General features: G+C 35.7%; 1 protein-coding gene across 1 annotated transcript in view; it reads right to left on the reverse strand.

The window, feature by feature from the left end:
* ZBBX (zinc finger B-box domain containing) overlaps positions 1-25,163 on the reverse strand; it is a 111,851-nt gene that overhangs the window by 23,004 nt on the left and 63,684 nt on the right. The window contains exons 9-14 of the mRNA XM_047785850.1: positions 23,488-23,608; positions 12,125-12,234; positions 11,700-11,797; positions 10,446-10,525; positions 8,601-8,737; positions 513-802 (exon numbers count right to left, since the gene is read on the reverse strand). Of these exons, the coding sequence (XP_047641806.1) occupies positions 513-802; positions 8,601-8,737; positions 10,446-10,525; positions 11,700-11,797; positions 12,125-12,234; positions 23,488-23,608 (836 nt within the window). The remainder of the gene's footprint in view (positions 1-512; positions 803-8,600; positions 8,738-10,445; positions 10,526-11,699; positions 11,798-12,124; positions 12,235-23,487; positions 23,609-25,163) is intronic.

A 25,163-nucleotide genomic window follows, 5' to 3' on the forward strand; every position in this document is an offset into this window, starting at 1 on the left:
ATAGTTTTTAAGTTCAGCAATAATGCAATAATGAGCTACTTCATCTTTTTTTCTCTGAGAAGAAACAAAAACTATACTCCCGTTTCTTTATTAGACATATCCTGAAGAATTACCTTTTAAATCTTATATTAAGTCACAAAAACTGTTTTTATCTACACAGGTGCATTTATTTCATTTTAACCAGTGACTATAGAGTAAAAAGCTAGAAAGGATTTATTATACTAAACTATTCATAATACTGAATTTCATTTAGAAAAGAAACAGCACTCTTACCATGGTGCATGAGGTGGGCCTTGAAGTATTTGTCACAGAAATCCCTTCATTATAATGGCATTTACCATATTAGAATTTGTTCTGTAAGTCATTAACATTCTTTCCCATATGAGCTACTCTTCAACTCTAAGGTCACACATTTTAAATTCAATAGGAAGTAACATTTAAGAATATAGTGTCAATATGAAATTTTTATGACATTTATTACAACATTTTTAACATAATAAACAGATATCTACCAGTGGTGACTCTGTAGTATTAGAATCCTCATGCAGGTTGCTAAATTCCAAGGATCCCTTGTCCTCTTGAGATAATTTCTCCTTAATAGAGGGTTTTTCTAAATCTGTACTTGGCGAAGAATCCTTGCTCTCAAGTGAGATACAGGGATGGTCATGCTTTTGATTAGTTTCTATATCTATGCTTTCTTCTTTGAAATTTCTCTCAAAAAAGCTGTTTTCCTCTAATGTTTGAGCAGGAGAGTAAACATCAGGATCCACAATGTCATCAAAATCTGTACTTGAACTTCCTGCTGTGGAAGACACACATTTACAAAGTTAACTAAATAAACTTCAACAAATAAATTGATTAAACTGTTCAGAAACAGTGTAAACCTTTATCAATAAACATTATTTTTTAATCATTGTTTCTTTACTGAGTCCTCAGTGTTAAAATACTTTTACTCTGCTTATACTCATAAATTACAATCTTAAATTACTTATACATTCAAACCTAAATGATTTAGACTAATGGAGGAAGATAAGGTTTTGTTTTGTAATTCAGTCTTGAAATTGAATTTCCATTTCAGCTTGCGGTTTAATTCCTGTTTTCCTACCCCTCTCCCACTCACATTTTTTATCAGCAATTTATGATATATACCACAGAGGAAACCTTATTTCCACATTTTACTTCTTTTGCTTGGCCTGACTAGTGATGAAGAAGGGCAAAGGGAAATCTGCCAGATGAAACAGTAGCAGTTAGGGACCTAGAAAATGTTAAAGCTGGGACACCTGCCTCTGGAAAACTACAAAATGAGCAAGATTTTATTAGTCACCCACCTCATTATGTCTTCTTTAAATAAATCACTTGGTTTAGATCATTGGTTTTCAACCTGGCTACACAATGGAATCATCTAAAGGTACTCTTTATATCTGTCAGTGTATGGGCCTGACTTCAAACCAATTAAATCAGACATTGAGAGTGAGGCTTAAACATTGTTTTTTTGTTTTTTATTTTATTTTTTTCCCTTCCACAAAATTCTCCAGGTGATTATAATGTGTACGCAAAGTTATGAAATATTAGTCTAGATTTTCTTAAGAAGGAAAATTTTTAAAAATGTTCACACCAAATTGCTTTCATTTTACACACACACACACACACACACACACACACACACACACACACACACACCCTTCCTTATTCAGATGGAATACAGCTTCATCTGATCATTGCTTAGTCTCTTCCCAACATACATGTCTTATCTCTATAAATAGGTTGTGCAAAATAGTAGAAGCTATGACTAAAATAGTCTCCGGTGATATAAACTCTGCCCTACAGCCAAGGGACATTCTTGTTGCAAATGTTTATGTAACTCAGCAATTACAGGCAGTACTTAGAAATTCCACTTCCAATATCACCTCTTAAACTGCAAAAGTACTGTGAGAAATGCAGTAAGTTGTATATCAGGGAAATATTTTTATAGAAAAACTTTATAAAAGCTATTCAAGTTAATGAAACTTTTATGATAGTAGTGTATTTTCCTCCTAAACTTGAATAGAAATTACCTTAATCTGATTTTTTGGTAGAAATAGATGCTATTTCCTATATGTAAATGCCTATAACCAACCTCTACAATATTTTTTCAAGATTGTAAAATTCCAATATTAGGATTTATTGCTGCTGAAAAGGTGACAACATAGCCTTTTAATAATGTTTAAAATGTGATGTAGAAAGTATATATATGATTTAATTTAGTCTATTAATTGGAAGCCCTGTAAAGTCATTAAAATTAGATGTCTTAGTTCAACATTCAATAATCAATTATTCTAATTTATCATATCAGCAAGCTAAAGAAGGAAAATCACAGTTATCAATAGATGCAGAAAAAGCATTCAATAAAATCTAACACCCATTCATGATAAAAAAAAAAAACTCTCAGCAAGCTAGAAATAAAGGATAACTTCCTCAACTTGACAAAGATTACATACAAAAAGCTGCAGTTAACATCGTACTTAATGAAAAGAAACTAAAAGTTTTATCTCTAAAATCAGGAATAAAACAAGGACGTCCACTCTTAACCACTTCTTTTCAACATTGTACTGGAAGTCCTACCTAATGCAATAAGATAAGGAAATAAAAGGTATACAGATTGGGGAGGAAGAAATAAATCTGATTTTGTTCACGGATTACATGACCATCTATGTACAAAATCCAAAAGAACTGATTAAAAAACTCCAAAAAACTCCTGGAATTAATAAGTGATTATTGCAAGGCTATGGGATACAAGGTCAACATACAAAAGTCAATGGTTTCCAACACACCAATATGAACAAGTGGAATTTAAAATTAAAAACACAATACCACTTACAAGGACACAAACAATGAAATATTTAGGTTACAATCTAAAAATTATGTACAAGGTCTACAAAAGGAAACCTATAAATCTCGATGAAAGAATAAAAGAACTAGGAGTTCCCATCATGGCTCAGTGGAAATGAATCTGACTTGTATCCATGAGGATATAGGTTTGATCCCTGGCCTTGCTCAGTGGGTTAAGGATCCAGCATTACTATAAGCGGTGGTGTGGGTTGCAGAGGTAGCTGTGGCATTGCTGTGGCTGTGGTATAGGCCAGCAGCTACAGTTCCAAATCTGTCCCTAGCCTAGGAACCTCCATATGCCACAGTGTGGTCCTAAAAAGACAAAAGAAAAAAAAAGGAATAAAAAAACTAAATAAGTGAAGAGATAGTTCATATTCATGGATGAGAAGACTCAATATTATTAAGACGGAAGGTTGTCCCAACTTGATCTGTAGATTCATTGTAATCCCAATCAAAATCCCAGTAAGTTATTTTGTATATATTGACAAACTTACTTTAAAATTTACATGAAGAGGCAAAAGACCCAGAATAGCCAACACAACATTGAAGGAAAAGAATAAAAGTCAGAGGACTGACACTATACAACTTTGAGAATTACCATGCAGCTATAGTAATCAGGACAATGCAGTATTAACAAAAGTTTAAAAATAGATCAATAAAACAGCATGAAGAATCCATATTCAGAACTCCATAAATATACTCAACTGATCTTTGACAAGAGAGTAAAGGCAATACAATAGAGAAAAAATGGTCCTTTTCAACAAATAGCATTGGAACAAGTGAACATCAACATGCTCTAAAATACATCTGAACACACCCTTATAATCATCACAAAACTAACTCAAAATGAATGACTTTACCTAAAGGTAAAATCAAAAACTATAAAACTCCTAGCATATAGGAGAAAATCCATGTAATATTGGTAATGAGTTTTTAAGATACAATACAAAAGGCAGGATCTATGAAAGAAATAACTGATAAGCTTCATTAAAATTTAAAAGCTTCAGTTCTGTGAAAGACACTGCTAAAAGAATGAGAAGACAAGCCACATACTTGGAGAAAATATTTGCAAGACATCATAAAGTATTGTTATCCAAAATATGCAAAAGAACTCTAAAATTTCAACTGTAAGAAAACAGAGAGCCGAGTTAAAAAAATGGGCCAAAGATGGCTTTCGTCAAAAAAGAAGAAAAATCTCAAATCAACAACTTAACCCACCACCTAAATGAATTAGAAAAAGAACAAGCAAAACCTAAAGTCAACAGAAGGAAGGAAATCATAAAGACCAAAGAGGAAATAAATAAAATAGAGATTCAAAAAACAATAGACAAAAATCAATCAAACCAAGATCTGGCTCTTTGAAAAGGTAAAAAAATAGACACACCTCTGGCTAGACTCACCAAGAAGAGGAGAGAAAAAACCCAAACAAAATAAGAAATGAAAAAGGAGAAGTCACAACGGATACTACAGAAATACCAAAAAAACATACGAGAATACTATCAACAATTATGTGCCAACAAATTTGACAATCTAGAAGAAATGGACATCTTTCTAGAGACCTACAGCCTGCCAAAACTGAATCAAGAAGAAATAGATCAACTGAACAGACCGATCACTAGAAATGAAATTGAATATATCATAAAAACGCTCCCTACAAATAAAAGTCCAGGAACAGATGGCTTCACAGGAGAATTCTACCAAACATACAAAAAGGAACTTATACCCATCCTCCTTAAACTTTTTCAAAAGGTTGAAGAAGAAGGAACACTCTCAAAGATATTCTATGATGCCACCATCACCCTAATTCCAACACCAGACAAAGATACCACCAAAAAAGAAAACTATCGACCAATATCTTTGATGAATTTAGATGCAAAAATTCTCAACAAAATTTTAGCCAGCCGAATCCAACAACATATCAAAAAGAACGTATGCCACGACCAGGTAGGATTCATCCCCGGTTCACAAGGATGGTTTGACACAAGTAAATTAATCAATGTCATACACCACATTAACAAAAGAAAAGTCAAAAACCACATGATCATCTCAATAGATGCAGAGAAAGCATTTGACAAAGTCCAACATTCCTTCATGATAAAACTCTTACCAAAGTGGGTATAGAGGGAACATTTCTTAACATAATCAAAGCCATTTATGACAAACCCACAGCAAATATAATACTCAATGGAGAAAAGTTGAAAGCCTTCCCACTAAAATCTGGAACAAGACAAGGATGCCCATTCCTACCACTGCTATTCAACAGAGTACTGAAAGTCCTAGCCACAGCAATCAGACAAACAAAAGAAATAAAAGGCATCAAAATAGGAAGAGAAAAGGTAAAACTGTCACTGTATGCAGATGACATACTATATATATAGAAAACGAAAGGACTAAACCCCAAAACTACTTGAACTGATCAACAAATTCAGCAAAGTAGAAGGATATAAGACTAACATTCAGAAATCAGTCGCATTTCTGTATACTAATAATGAAATATTAGAAAAGGAATACAAAAACACAATACCTTTTAAAATTGCACCCCAAAAAATCAAATACCTGGGAATACATCTGACCAAGGAGGTAAAGGACTTATATGCCGAGAAGTATAAAACATGAATCAAGAAATTAAAGAAGATGTAAAGAAATAGAAAGATATTCCATGCTCCTGGATTGGAAAAATTAATAACATAAAAATAGCCATACCACCTAAAGCAATCTACAGATTCAATGCAATCCCTATCAAATTACCCATGACACTTTTCACAGAACTAGAACAAACAATCCAAAAATTTATATGGAACCACAAAAGACCCAGAATTGCCAAAGCAATTCTGAGGAACAAAAAACCAAGCAGGAGGCATAACTCTCCCAGGCTTCAGGCAATGTTACAAAGCCACAGTCATCAAGACAGTGTGGTACTGGTACCAAAGCAGACATACAGGCCAATTGAACAGAACAGAGAACCAAGAAATAAATCCAGACACCTTCGGTCAATTAGTCTTTGACAAAGGAGGCAAGAACATAAAATGGGAGAAAGACAGTCTTTTCAGCAAGTATTGCTGGGGAACCTGGACAGCTGCATTGCAAATCAATGAAACTAGAACACACCCTCACATCATGCACAAAAATAAACTCAGAATGGCTAAAGACTTACACATAAGACAAGACACCATCCAACTCCTGGGAGAGAACATAGGCAAAACATCCTCTGACATCAACCTTACAAATGTTTCCTCAGGTCAGTCTTCTAAGGCAACAGAAATAAAAGCAAAAATAAACCAATGGGACCTAATCAGACTGACAAGCTTTCGCACAGCAAAGGAACCCAAAAAGAAAACAAAAAGACAGCTTACAGAATGGGAGAAAACAGTTTCAAATGATGCAACTGACAAGGGCTTCTAATCTCTAAAATATACAAGCAATTTATACAACTCAACAGCAAAAGAGCCAACAATCCAATTAAAAGATGGGCAAAGGACCTGAATAGACATTTCTCCAAGGAGGATATACAGATGGCCGACAAGCACTTGAAACAATACTCAACATCACTGATTTTTAGAGAAATGCAAATCAAAACTACCATGAGACACCACCTCACACTGGTCAGGATGGCCATCATTAATAAGTTCACAAATAACAAATGCTGGAGAGGGTGTGGAGAAAAGGGAACCCTCCTGCACTGGTGGTGGGAATGTAAATTGGACAACCACTATGGAGAAGAGTATGGAGGTATCTTAGAAAACTATACATAGGAGTTCCTGTGGTGGCTCAGTGGTTAACGAATCCGGCTAGGAACCTTGAGGTTGCCGGTTCAACCCTCAGCCTTGCTCTAATATAGGGCACAAATGAAACTTTTCACAATGCTGGGTTAAAGATCCAGCATTGCCGTGAGCTGTAGTATAGGTTAAGATGTGGCTCGGATCCCACATTTCTGTGGCTCTGGCACAGGCTGGCAGCTACAGCTCTAATTAGGTTCCCTAGCCTGGGAACCTCCATATGCCACTGGAGCAGCCCTAGAAAAGCCAAAAAGACAAAAACAAACAAACAAACTAAAAAACTATACATAGAACTACCATATGACCTGGCAATCCCACTCTTGGGCATATATCCAGACAAAACTTTCTTGAAAAAGACACATGCACCCACATGTTCATTGCAGCACTATTCACAATAGCCAAGACATGAATCAACCCAAATGTCCATTGACAGATGATTGGATTAGGAAGATGTGGTATATATACACAACAGAATACTACTTGGCCATAACAAAAGAATAAAATAATACCATGTGCAGCAACATGGATGGATTAGAGATTCTCCTACTGAGTGAAGTAAGTCAGAAAGAGAAAGACAAATACCATATGATATCCTTATATCTGGAATCTAATATAGGGCACAAATGAACCTTTCCACCGAAAAGAAAATCATGGACTTGGAGAATAGACTTCTGGTTGCTTAGAGGGGGGCAGGGAGTGGGATGGATTGGGAGCTTGGGGTTAATAGATGCAAACTATTGATTTTGGAATGGATTAGCAATGAGATGCTGCTGTGTAGCACTGAGAACTATGTCTAGTTACTGATGATGGAGCATGATGATTGGAAAAAAATAGAATGTATACATGTATGCATAACTGGGTCACTATGCTGTACAGTAGGAAAACATTGTACTGGGGAAATAACAATTTAAAAATTAAAAATAAATAAACAAATAAACTTTAAAGTCTATCACTTAATGGGCATTTATATTCAGCAATTTCCAAAAGGCAACTGGAACAACATGCTCTAGGTAGTTTGAAAAATACCTTCTGGCCTAGATCTGGAGCACTTCAAATTTCTAAATTCCCATGTGGGTATAGTTCATGGTCATATGATTTAAAGGCTTAGTAGCTAAAGATATTAAAACCAGCAGGATTACCACAAATCACTATTCTCTACCATCTGTTACCAAATGAAAAGTTAATCATCAGTTTTACAACTAGTTACTTTAATAATCTCTAGTTTCTCTCAAATTATTTGCATAAGATATATTTATTGGTTTTTTTCTACCAATCCTAAGTAGATATAATATTTGAAAAGCATCTTGGAAATAATATAGTTCCTATATTTTCATCTAGGAAAATGAGATCTAAGAAAGGATTATGTTCAAGGTCACATAGAAATTTAAGGCAGAAATGAAAAAAAAAAAATCTGAATCCTAGGCCAGAAGATGTTGGTATGATTGCCTTTAAATGATGATCTCAGCTTGTGGAAATGAAACCAAACATTAGCACACAATATTCTAATCTAGATTCCAAAGGTACTACTAGTAAAATTAATGCAGATACATAAACAGATGATTTGTTTTGGTTTGGTTTTATCTCTTACATAAACTTTACATCAAATTTAAATATTTTAGAAAAAGAAGTAATGCAAGGAAGAGCAAAGGGGTGCCAATCAGACTTTTGTCATTAAAAGTCCATCCATGTAATCTTTTAAACGCTAGCTCAGTCCAAAATAACTTTTAAAGTGTTCTATATTGGCTGCTTTTTCCTCTGAATACAAATACTCTTCCCCATTGATTAAAAGGGTTATTTAGTACAAAATTATGTATTTTCAACCAATTTCCTTCTGAGCACTAAATTTTATGGCTTTAAAATGAATGGCAAAATAGGCAAAGCTTTTACATACTGAAATATACATTATTTTTATAAAGTTACTAACATTCATTCTTAATAATATTAAGTATAAGTTACCTTTTGAATTATCTTTACAGTGAGAGGAGCTGTTGCTCAGAAGATGTAAGAGGTTTGTTTTCTCCTTGATGAAAACATGGTGTTGGTGGATGTCCTTTTCATACAGAAAAGCATTCTGGTAATGATGAAATGCACGACTTTCATGTTTAGGGATAAGCAAAAAAAAAAGAGTTGAGTATATAAAACAGAAAGCAAAATGACCCAGCTTGTTAAAATAAATATAATAAAACCTTAAAGAAATAGGGTTATTCACATTAATTTAATATTTGTTTTAACATACTGTGGACACAGTCTAAACTTCAAGTAACTAAACAGTATTATGAATTTAAAAGAAACAGGCAACTTTGACAAACCTGATTTAACTGCAAAATTTTAATTGAAAGTTTTTTTAATATTCTGAAATAAGTTGTTTCTTAGGTTCTTATAAAAACGGAGAGCTATTTTTCAATTTCATCAAACTGAGAATCAAGTAATAAGCTTAAATACAATTTTTATTTGTTCATCATGAACCATATAAGTTCAAAATCTATATGTAGCATTTATGTTTCAATTTTAATGAAGATTACCATATACAAGCACAGTTAAAATTGAATAACATTTTCTATGAATTAAATAATCTATTTTATAATACTTGATATTTATATAAGCTCCACATAGTACCACCATAAAAACTCATGGATTATGCTTAAGCAAAAAGGTCCTCTTGTATCACTTATGATCCTTTGTGGCTCTTCATAGAGAAGAAGCTCTAGAAGGGCCTCCAAACCCAAGATGCAGAACTTGTCAAACCATAACAGTCACTTTCTCTGCCTTGTCTGACATGGAGGTCAAAGCAAAGACGTGTGAAACGATATATGAAAGAATCAAATTAGAGATTAGAAATGTCATTCCTTTTCTGAGGAATCCAGAAGTTCATATAAACCTCGTATCTACTGACCAGAAGGTTGTCACATTTGCTAGATATCTGGGTCTATGTGTCCAAACATGGGACTTTTTGAGTCCAAGGGCATCACTTAGGCCCATGGCTTTTCCAAAATGCAGACAGAGGCCTAAGCTGATCTGAACATATACACAAAGAATTGGTGTAGGGGCTGCTTAATAGGGACTTCATTTTGCTGTTTACTCAACTTAGTACTCTGTAGTCAAAACACCTGAAATCCTAGCAAAGAGGACTTGGAGTAATTTTTAACATTACTAACAGAGCTAGATGTTATTTTTCATTTGGAAATGACAAAATTATTAAAAAATGTACAAACTGAATCATTATAATTCATTTATTTATTACAGAGTAAAATCTGCCTGGGAAGCTGTCTATAGGTTGGTGGCTCTTCTTGTCTTGCAAATTAATTGTTAATACACTTGTTTTTATTTAGGGTTCATAAAAAAATTGAGGTAAGGAAAGTCCAAAGAGCATCTTTGGAGAACATGAGAAAGTTCATATGAAATCTATAAGACTTGGCCAGCCATTTCAAATAATAATAATTCCTAGATTCAGAAGTCCTCATTAAATAATCCAGACATTATGTCAGAATACAAATATATCATTATAAGTAATTTTCTGATTATTGGATGTTGATAAACATTAATAATATTGTACCCAAATTTAACAATGGCTTAAGTAAAATATGTTCTAACATTAAAGTCACATGTTTATGTCACGAATTTGTCGAGATAGCTGATTTTTTGTGAGTTTTTAATAAATATCAAAAACAAGTTAGACATATGCTAGTATTATAAGGTGGGGACCTTGGGAAGGTGATTAACTCTGTGAGGGTGGAGTCCATGATTCCTTTATTAAAGAGTTTCCAGATTTAAAAAAAAAAAAGTGAGTTAGAAAGATCTTACCTTTGTTGGCTGTCTGCATCAGCTAATTCAACTTTATAAGGCACAATATTTCCTGGTTCTTCAAGTTCCACTTCATAAGTCTTATTAAACACATGATGTATAATATTAGTATGTTCAGTAAGTTTATTATATATTAGTTAGCTTGTACATAACATTTAGAGAACTTTCCTTTTACAAAGAATGTCATACGCTATGTGCCATAGAACATAAGTTCTAGAAGAACTAAACAAATTCAATAGATATTTGTTGAGTGCTTTTGCTGTGTCAGGTCATTTTATCATGACTAACACACCCAGAACCAAAAATAACAACTTGGGTTTTATTATGTGACTACTGAGTGCCATATAAATTAGTGACTCATGTTTTTAATTCTCTGCTCAGCATAAGCCAGCATGTCATAAATTTACTCCATGCATCAATAATTTAATGAAGGGCATGCACACATATATATGCATGTATGTATTTATTTTTTCAGTATCTTCAATTTATACAGAGCAGAAATCAAAATGTGGCTAGGCATACACACACACACACATACATGCCACATTTACATGCACACACAGCAGAAGTCATTAACCTAAAGAAGAAAATGGTACTTCAAAAGGTACTTCCTCCATTCTAATCTTTGTTACAACCACAGTGAGATCTACACGGAGGATGGGTGGTACATTCAGTGGTGACAGGACTAGAAAGGCAGAAATATGCCGAGTTTTTCACAACTTAAACCTTCAGCCTCGAGCTCTATCTCCGGCTGGCTCTAGCTCCAGCTGATTCTACTTGGTATCTTCTAGAGGTTTGTATTCAAGTTATTATTATACTAAATCCCCTAAATCTTAATATTATTTCCTTTAAATAGGAAATAGTAGTAAATGACATTCAACAAACTAAATGTATACAAATTTCATTAAGTAGGTATCACATAATGAGTCTAATCTTTGTTTAAAAGCCTGATAACATAAAGCACTAAATAAAAGAAACACCAGAGTACACTTCTACAAGTTAAATAAGTGAGATGTCTTCTTAGCTCCCATGCTATGACACGAAATCAATTAAGCTCACAAATTTACTGTCTACATTAAAACAACACTCTGTTTCATTCCTATTGGCACCTTTAAATTCAAACAACGGTAAACTTAAACTATTAAACTATGTTGAATTATGAAAAAGAATATTGTGGAAAATAATATGTAGTTGTAACTGTACGTTATGAATTTCCTGCTTGTTAAGTAAAATGAGTGGTCATTATGTACTTACATCCAGTTCAACTATTTTTAGAGATGGTTCAGGTCTCTCTATGTTTAATTCTTCTACTGGCAGAAAAAGAGCTGGGGGTTGTATTTTGATATCCTCAACTAGAAAAAGTTTACAAAATAATATCATCAAAGAATATACCTTATCTGGCAATTCATCTTCAGATAACACAGGAAACGACAGAAGAATGTTCTTCTCATTAACCCTCTGTGCTACAATATTGAATTTTTAAATAAAACTTATTTAAACTAAGACAAAGCAAAACTAGAAATGGGAAGAAGAGTATGCATGATTTTGATCTGGAGATAAAATGTACATAGTACAGTTGATAATGATACAGTAAATAAAACCAAAAGCAGATGCTGATTAATGCTCAGTATATATAGCTTGAAATAAATTTGAAAATATCCAATCAAGACTGAACTAACCTTCACTATCTTCATCATTTTCACTCTGAGAACACTGTGCCTTGCTAGTGGTTTTACTCGGAGGTATGAATGTCTCTGGCACCATGTTTTGAAGCTGCTCCTGTGGAGTTCTACAAAACAATAAATAAGCAATTAAGAGCCTAAGGCACATTATCTGAAACCTCCTCAGACAAGATCTTGATTTACTTCTCAAGGAAGTGAATCTAAGAAATTAATGTTCAAACAATAGTTGTACTTCTAATTTCCAGAAGAAAAGTCCAACTATATAACAGAATCTTCATCTACTAAAACAATTTTGTAAATCAAAATAACATCCATGAAATTTTTAATTGCATATCTTACTGTTTTTCATTTAGGATGAAAATCAAAGTTGTGATAGAATTCAGTGTTCTGGCAAAAACACATTGTGTCCATGAAACATATCACACTGTTCAAAAAACTTATTTACAAATATGTGTTGTATCTCATGGCTTTTGCATTATATTGATAAATTCTAAAAGAACTGAAGACTTTTTTTTTGACTTTTGTATTTTTAGGGCCACACCCGTGGCATATGGAGGTTCCCAGGCTAGGGGTCTAATCGGAGCTGTTGCCACCAGCCTACACCAGAGCCACAGCGATGCCAGATCTGAGCTGTGTCTGTGACCTACACCATGGCTCATGGCAATGCCAGATCCTTAACCCACTGAGCGGGACCAGGGATCGAACCTGCAACCTCATAGTTCCTAGTCAGATTCATTTCTGCTGTGCCAGGATGGGAACTCCTGAAGACATTTTTCTAAACTTCCACCAAGCCAACAGGGCAATAAAATAGGCTCTCATTATATGAGCATGAGGTCTTCTGTCTGTAGTATCTATCACCTAATTAACAATGGGGTCTGATGTGACCTGTCTCAAATACAAGGCAACAAAGCTCAGGAATTCTTAGAGGTCATGTGCATTTGGTTCCAGAGGATATTCCCAAATTATGGGGAAGGGATTAACTTTTTAACTAAGCATATAAGTAGCTGCATGGTTCCTCTAGACTATGCATGCTCACGGAGTCCCCATATAAAAGTCAGAGGATTCTTAATAAGATGAGCAAGTAACATCTATATAAAATTTAAAATTTAGGAGTTCCCGTCGTGGCGCAGTGGTTAACGAATCCGACTAGGAACCATGAGGTTGAGGGTTCGATCCCAGCCCTTGCTCAGTGGGTTAACGATCCGGCGTTGCCGTGAGCTGTGGTGTAGGTTGCAGACATGGCTCGGATCTCAAGTTGCTGTGGCTCTGGCGTAGGCTGGCGGCTACAGCTCCGATTCGACCCCTAGCCTGGGAACTTCCACATGCCGCTGGAGCGGTCCAAGAAATGGCAAAAAGACAAAAAAAAAAAAATTTAAAATTTACTAGGTAGGCTATGTTCTAAACAATCTGAGGTACTGAATCTTAATGTGAATATAAATAGGCACTACTATTATCTTAATTTGATGAGAAAACTGAAGCACGAAGAAGTAAACCAACTGTTCTAAGTCATTCAGATAGTAAAGACAAAGAGAATTTAAACCAAAGCAGTCTGCCTTCCCAAGCCCCTGTTCTTTTTTTTTTTTTTTTTTTTGCTTTTTTAGGGCCCAATCTGTGGCACGTGGAAGTTCCCAAGCCAGGGGTCGAATCCATGCTGCAACTGCCACCCTACACCACAGCCACAGCAACGCAAGATCTTTAATCCACTGAGTGAGCCCAGGGATCAAATTTACATCCTCATGGATCCTAGTCAGGTCTGTTACTGCTGAGCCACAATGGGAACTCCTCTTAATCATTACTCTATGTTGCTTTTCTCTCTCTCCCAATTTGTAAAGGCATTGAAAATTTAATAATCTCCTGGAAAACTGTGACTATGTGTATTACACATTATTCAGCTTTGAAGAGCATGTCTTTGTGTGTTGAGGGGAGAGTGCTTTTTAGGGCTACACCTGTGGCATATGGAAGTTCACAGGCTAGGGGTCTAATCAGAGCTGCAGCTGCCGGCCTATGCCGTAGCCACAGCAAGGTGGGATCTGAGCCACATTTGCAACCTACACTACAGCTCACGGCAATCCCGGATCCTTAACCCATTGAGCAAGGCCACTGACAGAACCCACATCCTCATGGATACTAGTCAGGTTCATAACCCAGTAAGCCACACTTGGAACTCCCATGAAGAGCATTATCATTTTACACCCATAATTTAATTAAGTAATGAATATTAAAGAGATTAAAGGTCAAAGACAAAACTGGCATCTGGCCACTGGAAAACTCTTTTCAGTTTGACATGGCTATACCGTACTAAAAATTCAATCACAGATACACCTAACTGTACCAATATCCAAATACTCCCCCTTCTGAAGTGAAAACTTATCTAATTGTAGGAGGAAAGCCCTGAACCAAAGACTTAGAGAGTTCAGACAATAGCGTATTGGAGCTGACGGGGCCCCATATTCTAAACTGAGTATTTTGCATATGAGAAAATGTGGACCAAGAGAATTCAAGCGATGTGCCCATGAACAAACAGCTAGTTAGCTGACAAACTAAGTCTATATTCTGGATATTGGGACACTTGCACCAATACTTTGATAAAAGATTATGCCACAGGGAGATCCTGTTGTAGCTCAGGGGGTTACAAACCCAACTGGTACCCATGACAATGCAGGTTCAAGCCCTGGCTTCACTCAGTGGGTTAAGGATCTGGCGTTGCCATGGGCTATGGTATAGGTTGCAGACACTGCTCAGATCCCATGTTGCTGTGGCATAGGCTGGCAGCTGCAGTTCTGATTCGCCCCCTTGACTGGGAACTTCCATATGCTGCAGGTGTAGCCCTAAAAAACAACAAACAAATAAAACAAAAAGATCATGCCACATAAATAAAAAAATGAAATATGCTTGGGAATTGGATTACCTCACCAGGTTTTCCTCTTTTAAAATTAAAACAAATATTTATTGAGCATTGAACAATTCATTTTGGGGAAACCAAATACACCAAATCATTCTTGTGATAAGAGGTTCTAAATTTATTGTGTGAATCAGTGTTATACAGTTTGCATCAGAATCACCATGGAAGGTCTTTTTAAATGCAGAATCTCATCCCTACCCTTAACACTGATTTTTAGGTCTGTCTGGGTTTGGGTCTAGAAATCAGCATTCTAGAAATTTATCCTGGAACTTCTGAAGATCAGCTAGAACAGATAAGTACATATATTGAAAAAAGTAGGGGAACTGGACTAGAAATATCAGCTAATTTGTAACATTCACCCTTAAAATACTCTAAATCCCAATCATACGATCTTCTTGAAACTTTCCTAGCATTTAAAAGATCTATTGGTTACAAAAGTAAAAATAGCCACTGGACTACATCAGACTAAAAAGCTTCCACACAGCAAAGGAAACCATCACCAAAACAAAAATACAGCCTACAAATGAGAGAAGATATTTGCAAATCTTATATTTAGTAAGGAACTAATATCTTTCGGTGGTTTAAAAAACCAGCAAAGAACTCACACAAGTCAACAAGAAAAAACTAAACAACCCAATTAAAAATAGGCAGAGGCTCTGAATATACAATTTTCCAAAGAAGAAATACAGATGGCCAACAGGCACATGAAAAGATATCCAACATCACTAATCATTAGGGAAATGCAAATCAAAACCACATGAGATATTACCTCACACCTACTAGGGTAGCTATTATTTCAATGGTAAGAAATAACAGAAATTAACACACTATTGATCAACAAATAATGGAGAAATAAATGTTGGAGAGGATGTGGAGAAAAGGGAACCTCATACATTGTTGGTGGGAATGAAAACTGGGGCAGCTGCTTTGGAAATCAGTATAGATATTCCTCAAAAAATTAAGAATAGAGGAGTTCCCGCCATGGCTCAGTGGTTTAACGAATCTGACTAGGAACAATGAGGTTGCGGGTTCAATCCCTGGCCTTGCTCAGTGACTTAAGGATCCGGCTTTGCTGTGAGCTGTGGTGTAGGTTGCAGATTCGGCTTGGATCCTGAGTTGCTGTGGCTCTGGCGTAGGCCGGTGGCTATAGCTCCAATTAGACCCCTAGCCTGGGAACCTCCATATGCCATAAGTGTGGCCCTAGAAAGCAAAAAAAAATTAAGAATAGAACTACCATGTTATCTAGCTATTCCACTTCTGGGTATTTATCAAAAGAAAATGAAAACACTAATTCAAAAAGATATATGTATCCCTTTTCAGTATTACTTATAACATAAAAGCCAAGATATGGAAGCAACCTAAGTACCCAGCAACAGATAAATGGATAAAAAAAATATTCCACACTATGGAATGCTACTTAGCCATTAACAAAGATAAAATCTTGCCATTTGCAACATGGACAGACCTTGATAGTATTATGATAAATGAAATATGTCAGACAAAGTCATGTTTTCACTCATAAATGGAATATTAAAATAAATAAATGAAACAAAAACAAAAATATCAATACAGATTAGTGGTTACCAGAGGTGAGGAGTTATGGAAGTGGGCAAAATGAATAAAGGTGGTCAATATTATGGTAATGGATAGAAACTAAACTTTTGGTGATGAACACACTGCAGTGTGTACAGAAGATGAACATGATGTGTACATATGAAACTAATATAAAATATTATAAACCAATGTTATCTCACCAACAATAACAAAAAAGATCCACCGAAAAAATTAAGATCACCACTAATATCTATCAACACTTATGAATTGGCAGGTAAAGTACAAAAATATTACTTTACAAATGAGAAAAGAAATACAAAACCAAAACTCAATAGAACATATATTTATGAGCCTTAAAGCCTTTTATAAAACATGACATTTATAGGCAGGAATGAAGTCTAAACCATGATTATGGTTAACATTATAGGAAACTCTTCTGAAACACAGGATCATAAATGCATCAGAGAAAGACAAATATCATATGATATCACTTATATGTGGAATCTAATAAAAATGACACAAAAGAACTGATATAAAACAAAAACAAACTCACAGATTTCAAAAGGAATCTTATGGGGAGTTCCCATTGTGGCTTAGCAGGTTATGAACCCAACTACTATACATGAGGATGTGGGTTTGATCCCTGGTCTCGTTCAGTGGATTAAGGATCAGGCATTGCCTTGAGCTGTGGTATAGGTCGCAGATGCGGCTCGGATCCCACATTGATGTGGCTGCAGCATAGGCCAGCAGCTACAGCTCTGATTCAACTCCTAGCCTGGGAACTTCCCAGTGCCACAGGTGTGGCCCTAAAAAGCAAAAAAAAAAAAAAAAAGTAATCTTATGGTTACCATAGGGGAAGCTGTGGTGGGGAGGGAGGAATTGAGATGGTAGGGAATAACATATACACACTACTGTATAAAATAGATGATTAATAAGAACCTACTGTATAGCTCAGGGAAATATACTCAGTCGTTTATAATAGCCTATATGGGAAAAAAAGAATGCAAAAAAAATATATATATATATACACCTCTCTCTCTGTATATATATATATATATATATATATATATGTATACCAATTTACTTTGCTGTCCACCTGACATTAATACAACACAGGAAGTCAGCTATATACCAATAAAATTTTAAAACATAGGAGCTGTGCAAATAAGACTTTAGTGAATATTTTCACTAACCATTCTTCTTTACTAAGAAAATTTGCCAACATTCAGTACTCAGCAGAGCTCAGCATTTCATGCACCCATGATTAAAGCTTCTAGGATGTGCTTAAGCACAAATGATGCTGGTCATTTACTAACAAAATTGTCATTCTTTTATAGTCTAAGAAATTCAACTGAAAGGCCTTGAAAGGCAGCCACTGAAAAAGATAAGTGGCCTTGGGGTTACTTTTATGTACTAATTCCCAAGCTGGAAAGAGGCAATTGACAGATATACACTACTCAGTTTCATACCTGAAAAACCGTTATAGACATCATAGTTTAAAAGAGATATAGACAACATGGACATTAGTTATATAGGAATAACCAGAATAGTAAATGAATGAACTTAAAACCCTGTGATATAAACCACAATGGGATACAACTACACACCTATTAAAACAATTAGCAAACCGCCCCCCTCAAAAAAAAAAAAAAAAAAAAAAAGCAAAATAACACTGAAAATACCAGGCACTGGCAAGGACGGATAGCAACTAAAACTCTCATATATTGCAGGAAGAAAAGCAAAACTGTACAGAAACTTTGAAAAATAGTTTGGCAGATTCTCATCAAGATAACATACACTTAACATACAACCCAGCCAACCTGGTCCAGGTATTTACCCAGGGAATTAAAAACCTATATTCAAACAAAAACTTATATGCAAATGTTTATAACAGATTTAGTTATAATTGCCAAAGCTAGAAACTAGCAGGATGTTGCTTAACAGATGAATGGATAAAGTATACATCATGATGGTAAAATACTACTCTGCAAATAAAAAGGGCCAGACTTTGACTCACTCAGGAACATGGATAGATCTTAAATGCATATTGCTAAATGAAGGACACAAAAAGCTACATATTACAGTTTTATTTATATGACATTCCAGAAAAGGCAAATATATAAGGATGGAAACAAACCAATGGTTGCTATGGGTTGAGGAAGAAGGGTTAACTAAAAAGGAAGAAGCATAGGGATTTGGGGGTGCTGTCTGCTACTGTGGAGAACATGTGGCTCTAAGCTTCAGAAAAAAAAAAAACCCACAGAACTGTACACAAGACAACTACTCAAATTTTTTAAAGTGCTCAAGATATGCATGTACCCCAAAGAATGGTAGAACCACTTTAAAGGAAGTGGGAAAGAAATGAATGTCATGGCCTAAGCAATTTTGGAAAGCAGAATTTTGATTGGATACTATAGAAAGCATTGCACACAAACAGGGTAGTTTAGTTGGTTAATTTGTTTGTCACAGTGATATTAGTTAGCAATTCTGAAACTGCCTTATATACATACTAGGTGTGACAAATTAATAAATATATTATAGATACTGAGGGCCAAGATTCTCCTCACTGCAGGAAAGAAAATACAAATAAGCAGAGAGACAATGTAAGTGAACTACATGATGCCAGTCTGGAGTCTGAGGTATGAACATGAACTCATGTTTACTTAATAGATATCCACGTAGACAGGTGCAGAAATAAATTTAGATGTGTGTGTACACTGAGTTAGTTCATACACTTATATCCCCTAGATGTTCTCTGAGAAAACCTAGAACCTATGACAAGGTACACACCCAAATCAAGATTTCAGTTCTGCATATGTCTCCAGTAAAAGTAATGATGATTCTTTGCAAAAATGATTCCTAGGTTAGGACAGGGAAATGCACTTTGGATGACAGAAAAATAAAGAGATGTTCAATGGAAATCAACAAACAAACACAAAAGAATAAGGACATATTGGGAGAAGAGAGGAGTCACCCTGAAAGAGCTCTCAGTGGTCAAAGTAGTAATAATTTGAGTCACAAAATAAATGAAAATAGTATTGGATATTAATCCAAATAAAATAAACATCTATGAACCAACATAAACAACTAATAAATAAATGAAAGTGGTAGAAGAGATTTTCTTCCTCAAGTAATTCCAATTAATAAATGTAGAAGGAATATGGGAAATAGAAAATCACCAACAGAGCAACAGAGTAATTATGGCTACAGGCAAAAATCCACCAATAAAGCTAAAATTGGTAGATAAAAGTTTAAGGAAAATGGAATTTTGCATCATCTCAAAGTCTCAAAGTATCTCCCTTGAAATATTTATTAATTACTCTGATGTGACCATGCCCCCCTCCCCATTCAAATGTTGAAATTCTAACACTCAGTGTGATGGTATTAGAAGATGGGGCCTTTGGGAGGTGATTAAGTCATGAAGGTAGAGCACCTACATGAAATTACAGAAGAGGCTTGGCATTCCCTCTGTAGCACAGTGGGTTAAGGATCCCACGTTGTCACATCTGTGGCATAGGCCACAACTGCAGCTGGGATTCAATTCCTGGCCTGGGAACTTACATATGCCACAGATGTAGCCATTAACAAAAAAAGAAGAAGGGGTCCAGGAGGGCCCTGTGAAGACACAGTAAAATGATTCTTCCTATGAACCAGGAAGTAAGCCATCACCAGACTCTGAATCTGCTGGTATCTTAATCTTGGACTTCCTAACCTCCAGAACACTGAGAAATAAATGTTTGTGGTTTATAAGTCACCCAGTCTATGGTATTCTATTATAACAACCCAGATGGACAAAGATAGACATTAGTACCAAAAGAGGGGGCTGCTATAAAATTCCTTAAAATGTGAAAGCAGCTTTGGAACTAGCTAATGCATAAAGGCTGGAAGGAGTCTGAAGTTCATGCTAGAAAAAAGCTACATTGCTATTAATAGACCTTTAAAGACAATTCTGATAAGAGCTCACAAAAAAGAAGAGAGTTTTAGAAAAAGCTTCAGTAGTCTTAGAGAACACCCAAGTAATTCTGAATAGAATGGCAATAGTAATATGGATGGTAAATGTCATTTTGATGAAGTATCAGATGGAAGTAAGGAACAAGTTGTTGGACAGTGGAGGAAAGGCAATCCTTGCTAATAAATTGGTAAAGAGCTGGACTGAATTGTGTTCATGTCCTAGTGTTTTATGGAAGGTAGAACTTGTGAGTTATGAAATTAGATATATGGCTGAGGCAATTTCTAAGCAAAGTGTTAAGGGAGAGGCCTGGCTTCTCTTGACTGCTCATAGCAAAATGCAATAAGAGAGAAATGACTTCAAGACTGTTGGGAGACATGTTTCTACAATCTTTTCTTAGCCTCTCTGTTTCTATTTTCTATGCTGAAAACTCCATCTTGTTCTGCTTTACCTTTACCCTATATTCCTGCTTGAAAAACAGTCACAGTGCTGGTAAATAACATAAGCTTAAGAACAAAGACCTAAAGGCATAAGTTATTCATGTGGTCAGCTGAATGAGGACTTAATGCATTGGTCTAGGCATGCCGTTTGCACAGCATGATATGTCCTGTTAAGAATAAGAGGAAGATGAGCCTCATGGCCCTAAGGGGTTTATGAGGGGTCATTAACAGGATATGCATTAGCAAGGAGAATGAAGTGCAAACGTAGGCAAGCAGGGTTGTTGCAGATAGGCACACAGATTGTCAGCAGAATCACAATGGTGATTCTCTAGATGCTATTCATAGATAGATAGCTGATGCCAGGCTTCCTCAATGCTAATGACTGTTAGATGCCTAAAGGTTAGAGTAAAAGCTTAATCAACTACCAGCTATGTGACTTTTAAAAAATAAATAAAACACTACATCCTGCACCTACAGCCCCCTACTCGCTTGATGTCATCTTATAGAGTGCAATAAAACCTGTGTGGTTTCTTGAGGTGGCGCTCTTGGTCCCTGAGACCTTGAGTGCCCCGGTCCCCACATGTAATTAAGATAAATGTCTCTGTGTTTTGTTTTATGTTAATCTTTTAAGTTTCACAGCACCTGTTCTTCAGCCTTCACCTGCTGAGCTGGTCTCGGCACAAGACAGAATTAATCAAAAGCTAGAAACGAGAACGATCTTGAAGGCAATTCAGAAATCGTCAGGTCTATCCCTCCCTTTTCAGAGAGCCTCTGTTAGAGCAAGCCCAGGAAAACTGCAGGGTAACCCTGCACTAGTGCATCCAGAAGTGGGGCTTCCTGCCCAGTGGGCCTGGATGGAAGAGCATAGACAGAGAGGATAATTGTCAACACCTAAGTTCTAACAGAATTTGCCCCATTGGGTTTCAGACCTCCTGGGGGCCTGTTACTCCTTTTTATTTCCAATTTTTCCCTTTTGGAATGAAAATATCAATCCTATGCCTGACCCACCACTGTATTTTGGAAACATGTAACATGTTTGATTTAATAGGTTCACAGAGAGCAATTGTTCTCAGAATGAATCAGACATTGAATCTCACTCATATCTGATTCAGATGATATTTAGATAAGGCTTTAGACCTTTGAATTAATAATGGAACAAGTTAAGATTTGGGGGGCTATAAGTATAGAATGAACATACTTTGCATGTGAGAAGGACATAAACTGTGGAGGGCCACGAGCAGAAAGTTCTGTTCTGAATGTTTGTGTCCCCACAAAATTCATCTGTTGAAATTCTAACCTCCATGGTGATGGTATTAGGTGGTGAGCCTTTGGGAGGTGATTAGGTCATGACTGTAGAGCACTGATGAATGGGATTTCTTATAAAAGAAACCCAAGAGAGACCCCTCACCCCTTCTGCCCTGTGAGGAGAAGATAGCCATCTATGAACCAGTCCCCGGGTCTGCTGGCACCTTGATCTTGGACTTCCCAGCCTTAGGAAACTGTGAAAAATAAATGTGTGCTATTTATAAGCCACTCAGTCTATGATAATCTAACAGCCTGAACAGACCACAATATAAAGGGAAAAGAGTGGTTTTACAGCAGAGAACCTGGGTGAACACCACGTGAACGATGCACTTAAGGTTAACAGCCTGGTGATGAGATCTGCCAACAGTATGATGGTATGAGGTATCACGCACTGAGAAGGGCATGCCCTCTCTGTGGCATTCCTCCTTAAAATATTCAACCTCAATCTAATTATGAAAAAACACCAGATAGGCCCACGTTGAGTGTGTTCTATGAAATACCTGGCACATGCCCAGAAATGCAAAATCTGTCTCCGCCCAAACATACTGAAGAAGAATTTGGATTTCGCCAGTCTCTAGCTGATTTGTAGGCACAAAGGAGTGTAAGTAGTACTGCTACAAGGGCAAACGGAACTCATGGCCTTTAAAGGTATCTCTCAATATGGCTCTTCTATCACAGCACAATTACGAATGACTCTAACATGTATTCAGTCATAATTTATGTTTGCTATTTAATACTGTAACTTTTAAACGGTTTAAGAAATGGTGCATCTAAAGATATACTCTTTGAATAAAAGAATAAAAGGTTTGATAACTTAAAGGTAGATTCTGAAAAGTACAGCCTCAAAAATTTATGCCAGTGTAAAAAAACTGAGAGCAATACCTTTCCAGAGTAATCTTTCATTTATCACATTATTTTTGTGATTATTCTTAAATTCTATACCATATGTGTGCCTTTTTTCCCACATATGCATTTCTATTTCTCAAGGCAAACCCTAAATCAATCATGGATTACATACATAAATTGAATAAAAATTCTTATCAGAACAGTAGAAACTTCACAGGAATTTAACATTGCTTTAAAATTATTTATGCAAATGTGAAGCACATATGTAAAATTATTGCAAAAAAGCATGTCACACAAGCAAGGAATGTAAATAGCTTTGTAAATAGCTTTTGCATTTCTAATAACACAAAAATTCAGATAATACCGTCTGTGTTTTTTAAGCCATAATTTTTCCATATAGGATAGACTGTCTTCTTTAAATTCAATTGTAAGTGGTTCTGTCCAAATTTTCATATTAGTTTGTACTTCACACTCTTCCAGTGAGTCTATAAAAATAAACATAACGTACATAATTAATACAAGCTAGTCTATAAATTACCATATCTTTGCTCAAGAGGCAAAACTCACCATTTTTGAGGCAAATGTACTTTGATATTTACCTATATAATCAATAGTTCTAGGCTTAAATTATGCAAATGTTTTAAATATTGATGATGTATTATATTAATGTATAGATGGTTTTCTTCAATAATTTCTTGAAATGAAAAAAATTTGATTCACACAGCTTTTTAAAGCAACTAATTATTTTAAACAATAAAAATAAATACAAACAGATTCATTATATATTCTACAAATGCACACACACATAAAGGTATGTGTTATAGCCACTGACAATAATATTTACACATTATGGGAAACAGAAAATAAATAACTCAGAATGGCACCTAGAGAAGATAGCTGTCCTCATGAATTTATATCTACATGGCAATTTACTTCCAGATGCTTAAGATGTTTCTGAAGTACTACCAAATTAGAACCACTACTCAGAGATATTTAAAACTGATGGAGATTTCTGGGAAAGAAAGCAGGGTACATCCAGAGTCACGAGTCTCTCTACCTTCCTAAATATTACCCCTCTTAATATGCTAGAAAAGAAATGGAAATAGTAAAGAGGGAAAAAATTAATTTTATAGTCTAAAGTAGAGAATAATCCCAAGCTCGTACTGTATCCTTTAATGAATATCTTTCAGAAAGAGCTAAATGCCAGGAATAGAAATAAACCAAAAGAATGTAAGTAACCCCACTCCTATTCTTCCCAAAGTGAATGAAGTATAATTCCTCCCAAATTCCAAAGAAAGCAATTAGAAGATGTTCTGAGAATCACCATCAGAATGCATTAACTGAAAGAGCAGGCATCAAGGACCAGAGAAAGTTATGGGGGATTAAAAAAAGCTGTTTACTGTGAGTCCTCCTTTCCACAAGAAAACAAAACATTTCTCCACCAGAAAGCAAAAAGAAAAAAAATGAGGACTCACTTATTTTTTTCCCTAGGTCATGGTGAAGAGCCACTTGGCTTGCAAGATAACCACCAAGTCCAGAAGGGTGATGAGGAGGAAGCAGATGAAGCAGCTGGCCTGTGATTCACTCTTCTCCCATCACAATGGCATGTTCCCAGAAATAAAGATGGCAGGTGGCCTGGGTTAACCTGCTTGTGAATATGCTAATAACTAGACCTTCTGGTAAATTAATGATGTTTTCTAGAAAGAGTGTCTTTAGCTATGTAATGCATTTAGCAGGATAATTTTGTTTTGAATTGCCTATAGAAAACAAATCTAGAACACATGGATTTATGAGGCATGTTTCCCTGAAAAATGCCACATACGCTAGGTAACTTAGGTTTTGGTTTGCTCCCTTGTTTACTGGTTCCCTAGATGCATTTTGTAAGAATTTGTGTGAGATGCTCTCTTCATAATGATGGGATGGGATGGTGGTATTTTTCTTAATAGACACTGCAAAAGTCTTAAGGCAAAAATGTGCCTGAGGCCTCTGATGGAATAGCCAGGAGGCCAGTACGACTGAAACAAAACAAGGAGGGAGAGT

This window comes from Phacochoerus africanus, chromosome 1, assembly GCF_016906955.1.
Source record: "Phacochoerus africanus isolate WHEZ1 chromosome 1, ROS_Pafr_v1, whole genome shotgun sequence".
NCBI classification, from domain to species: domain Eukaryota; kingdom Metazoa; phylum Chordata; class Mammalia; order Artiodactyla; family Suidae; genus Phacochoerus; species Phacochoerus africanus.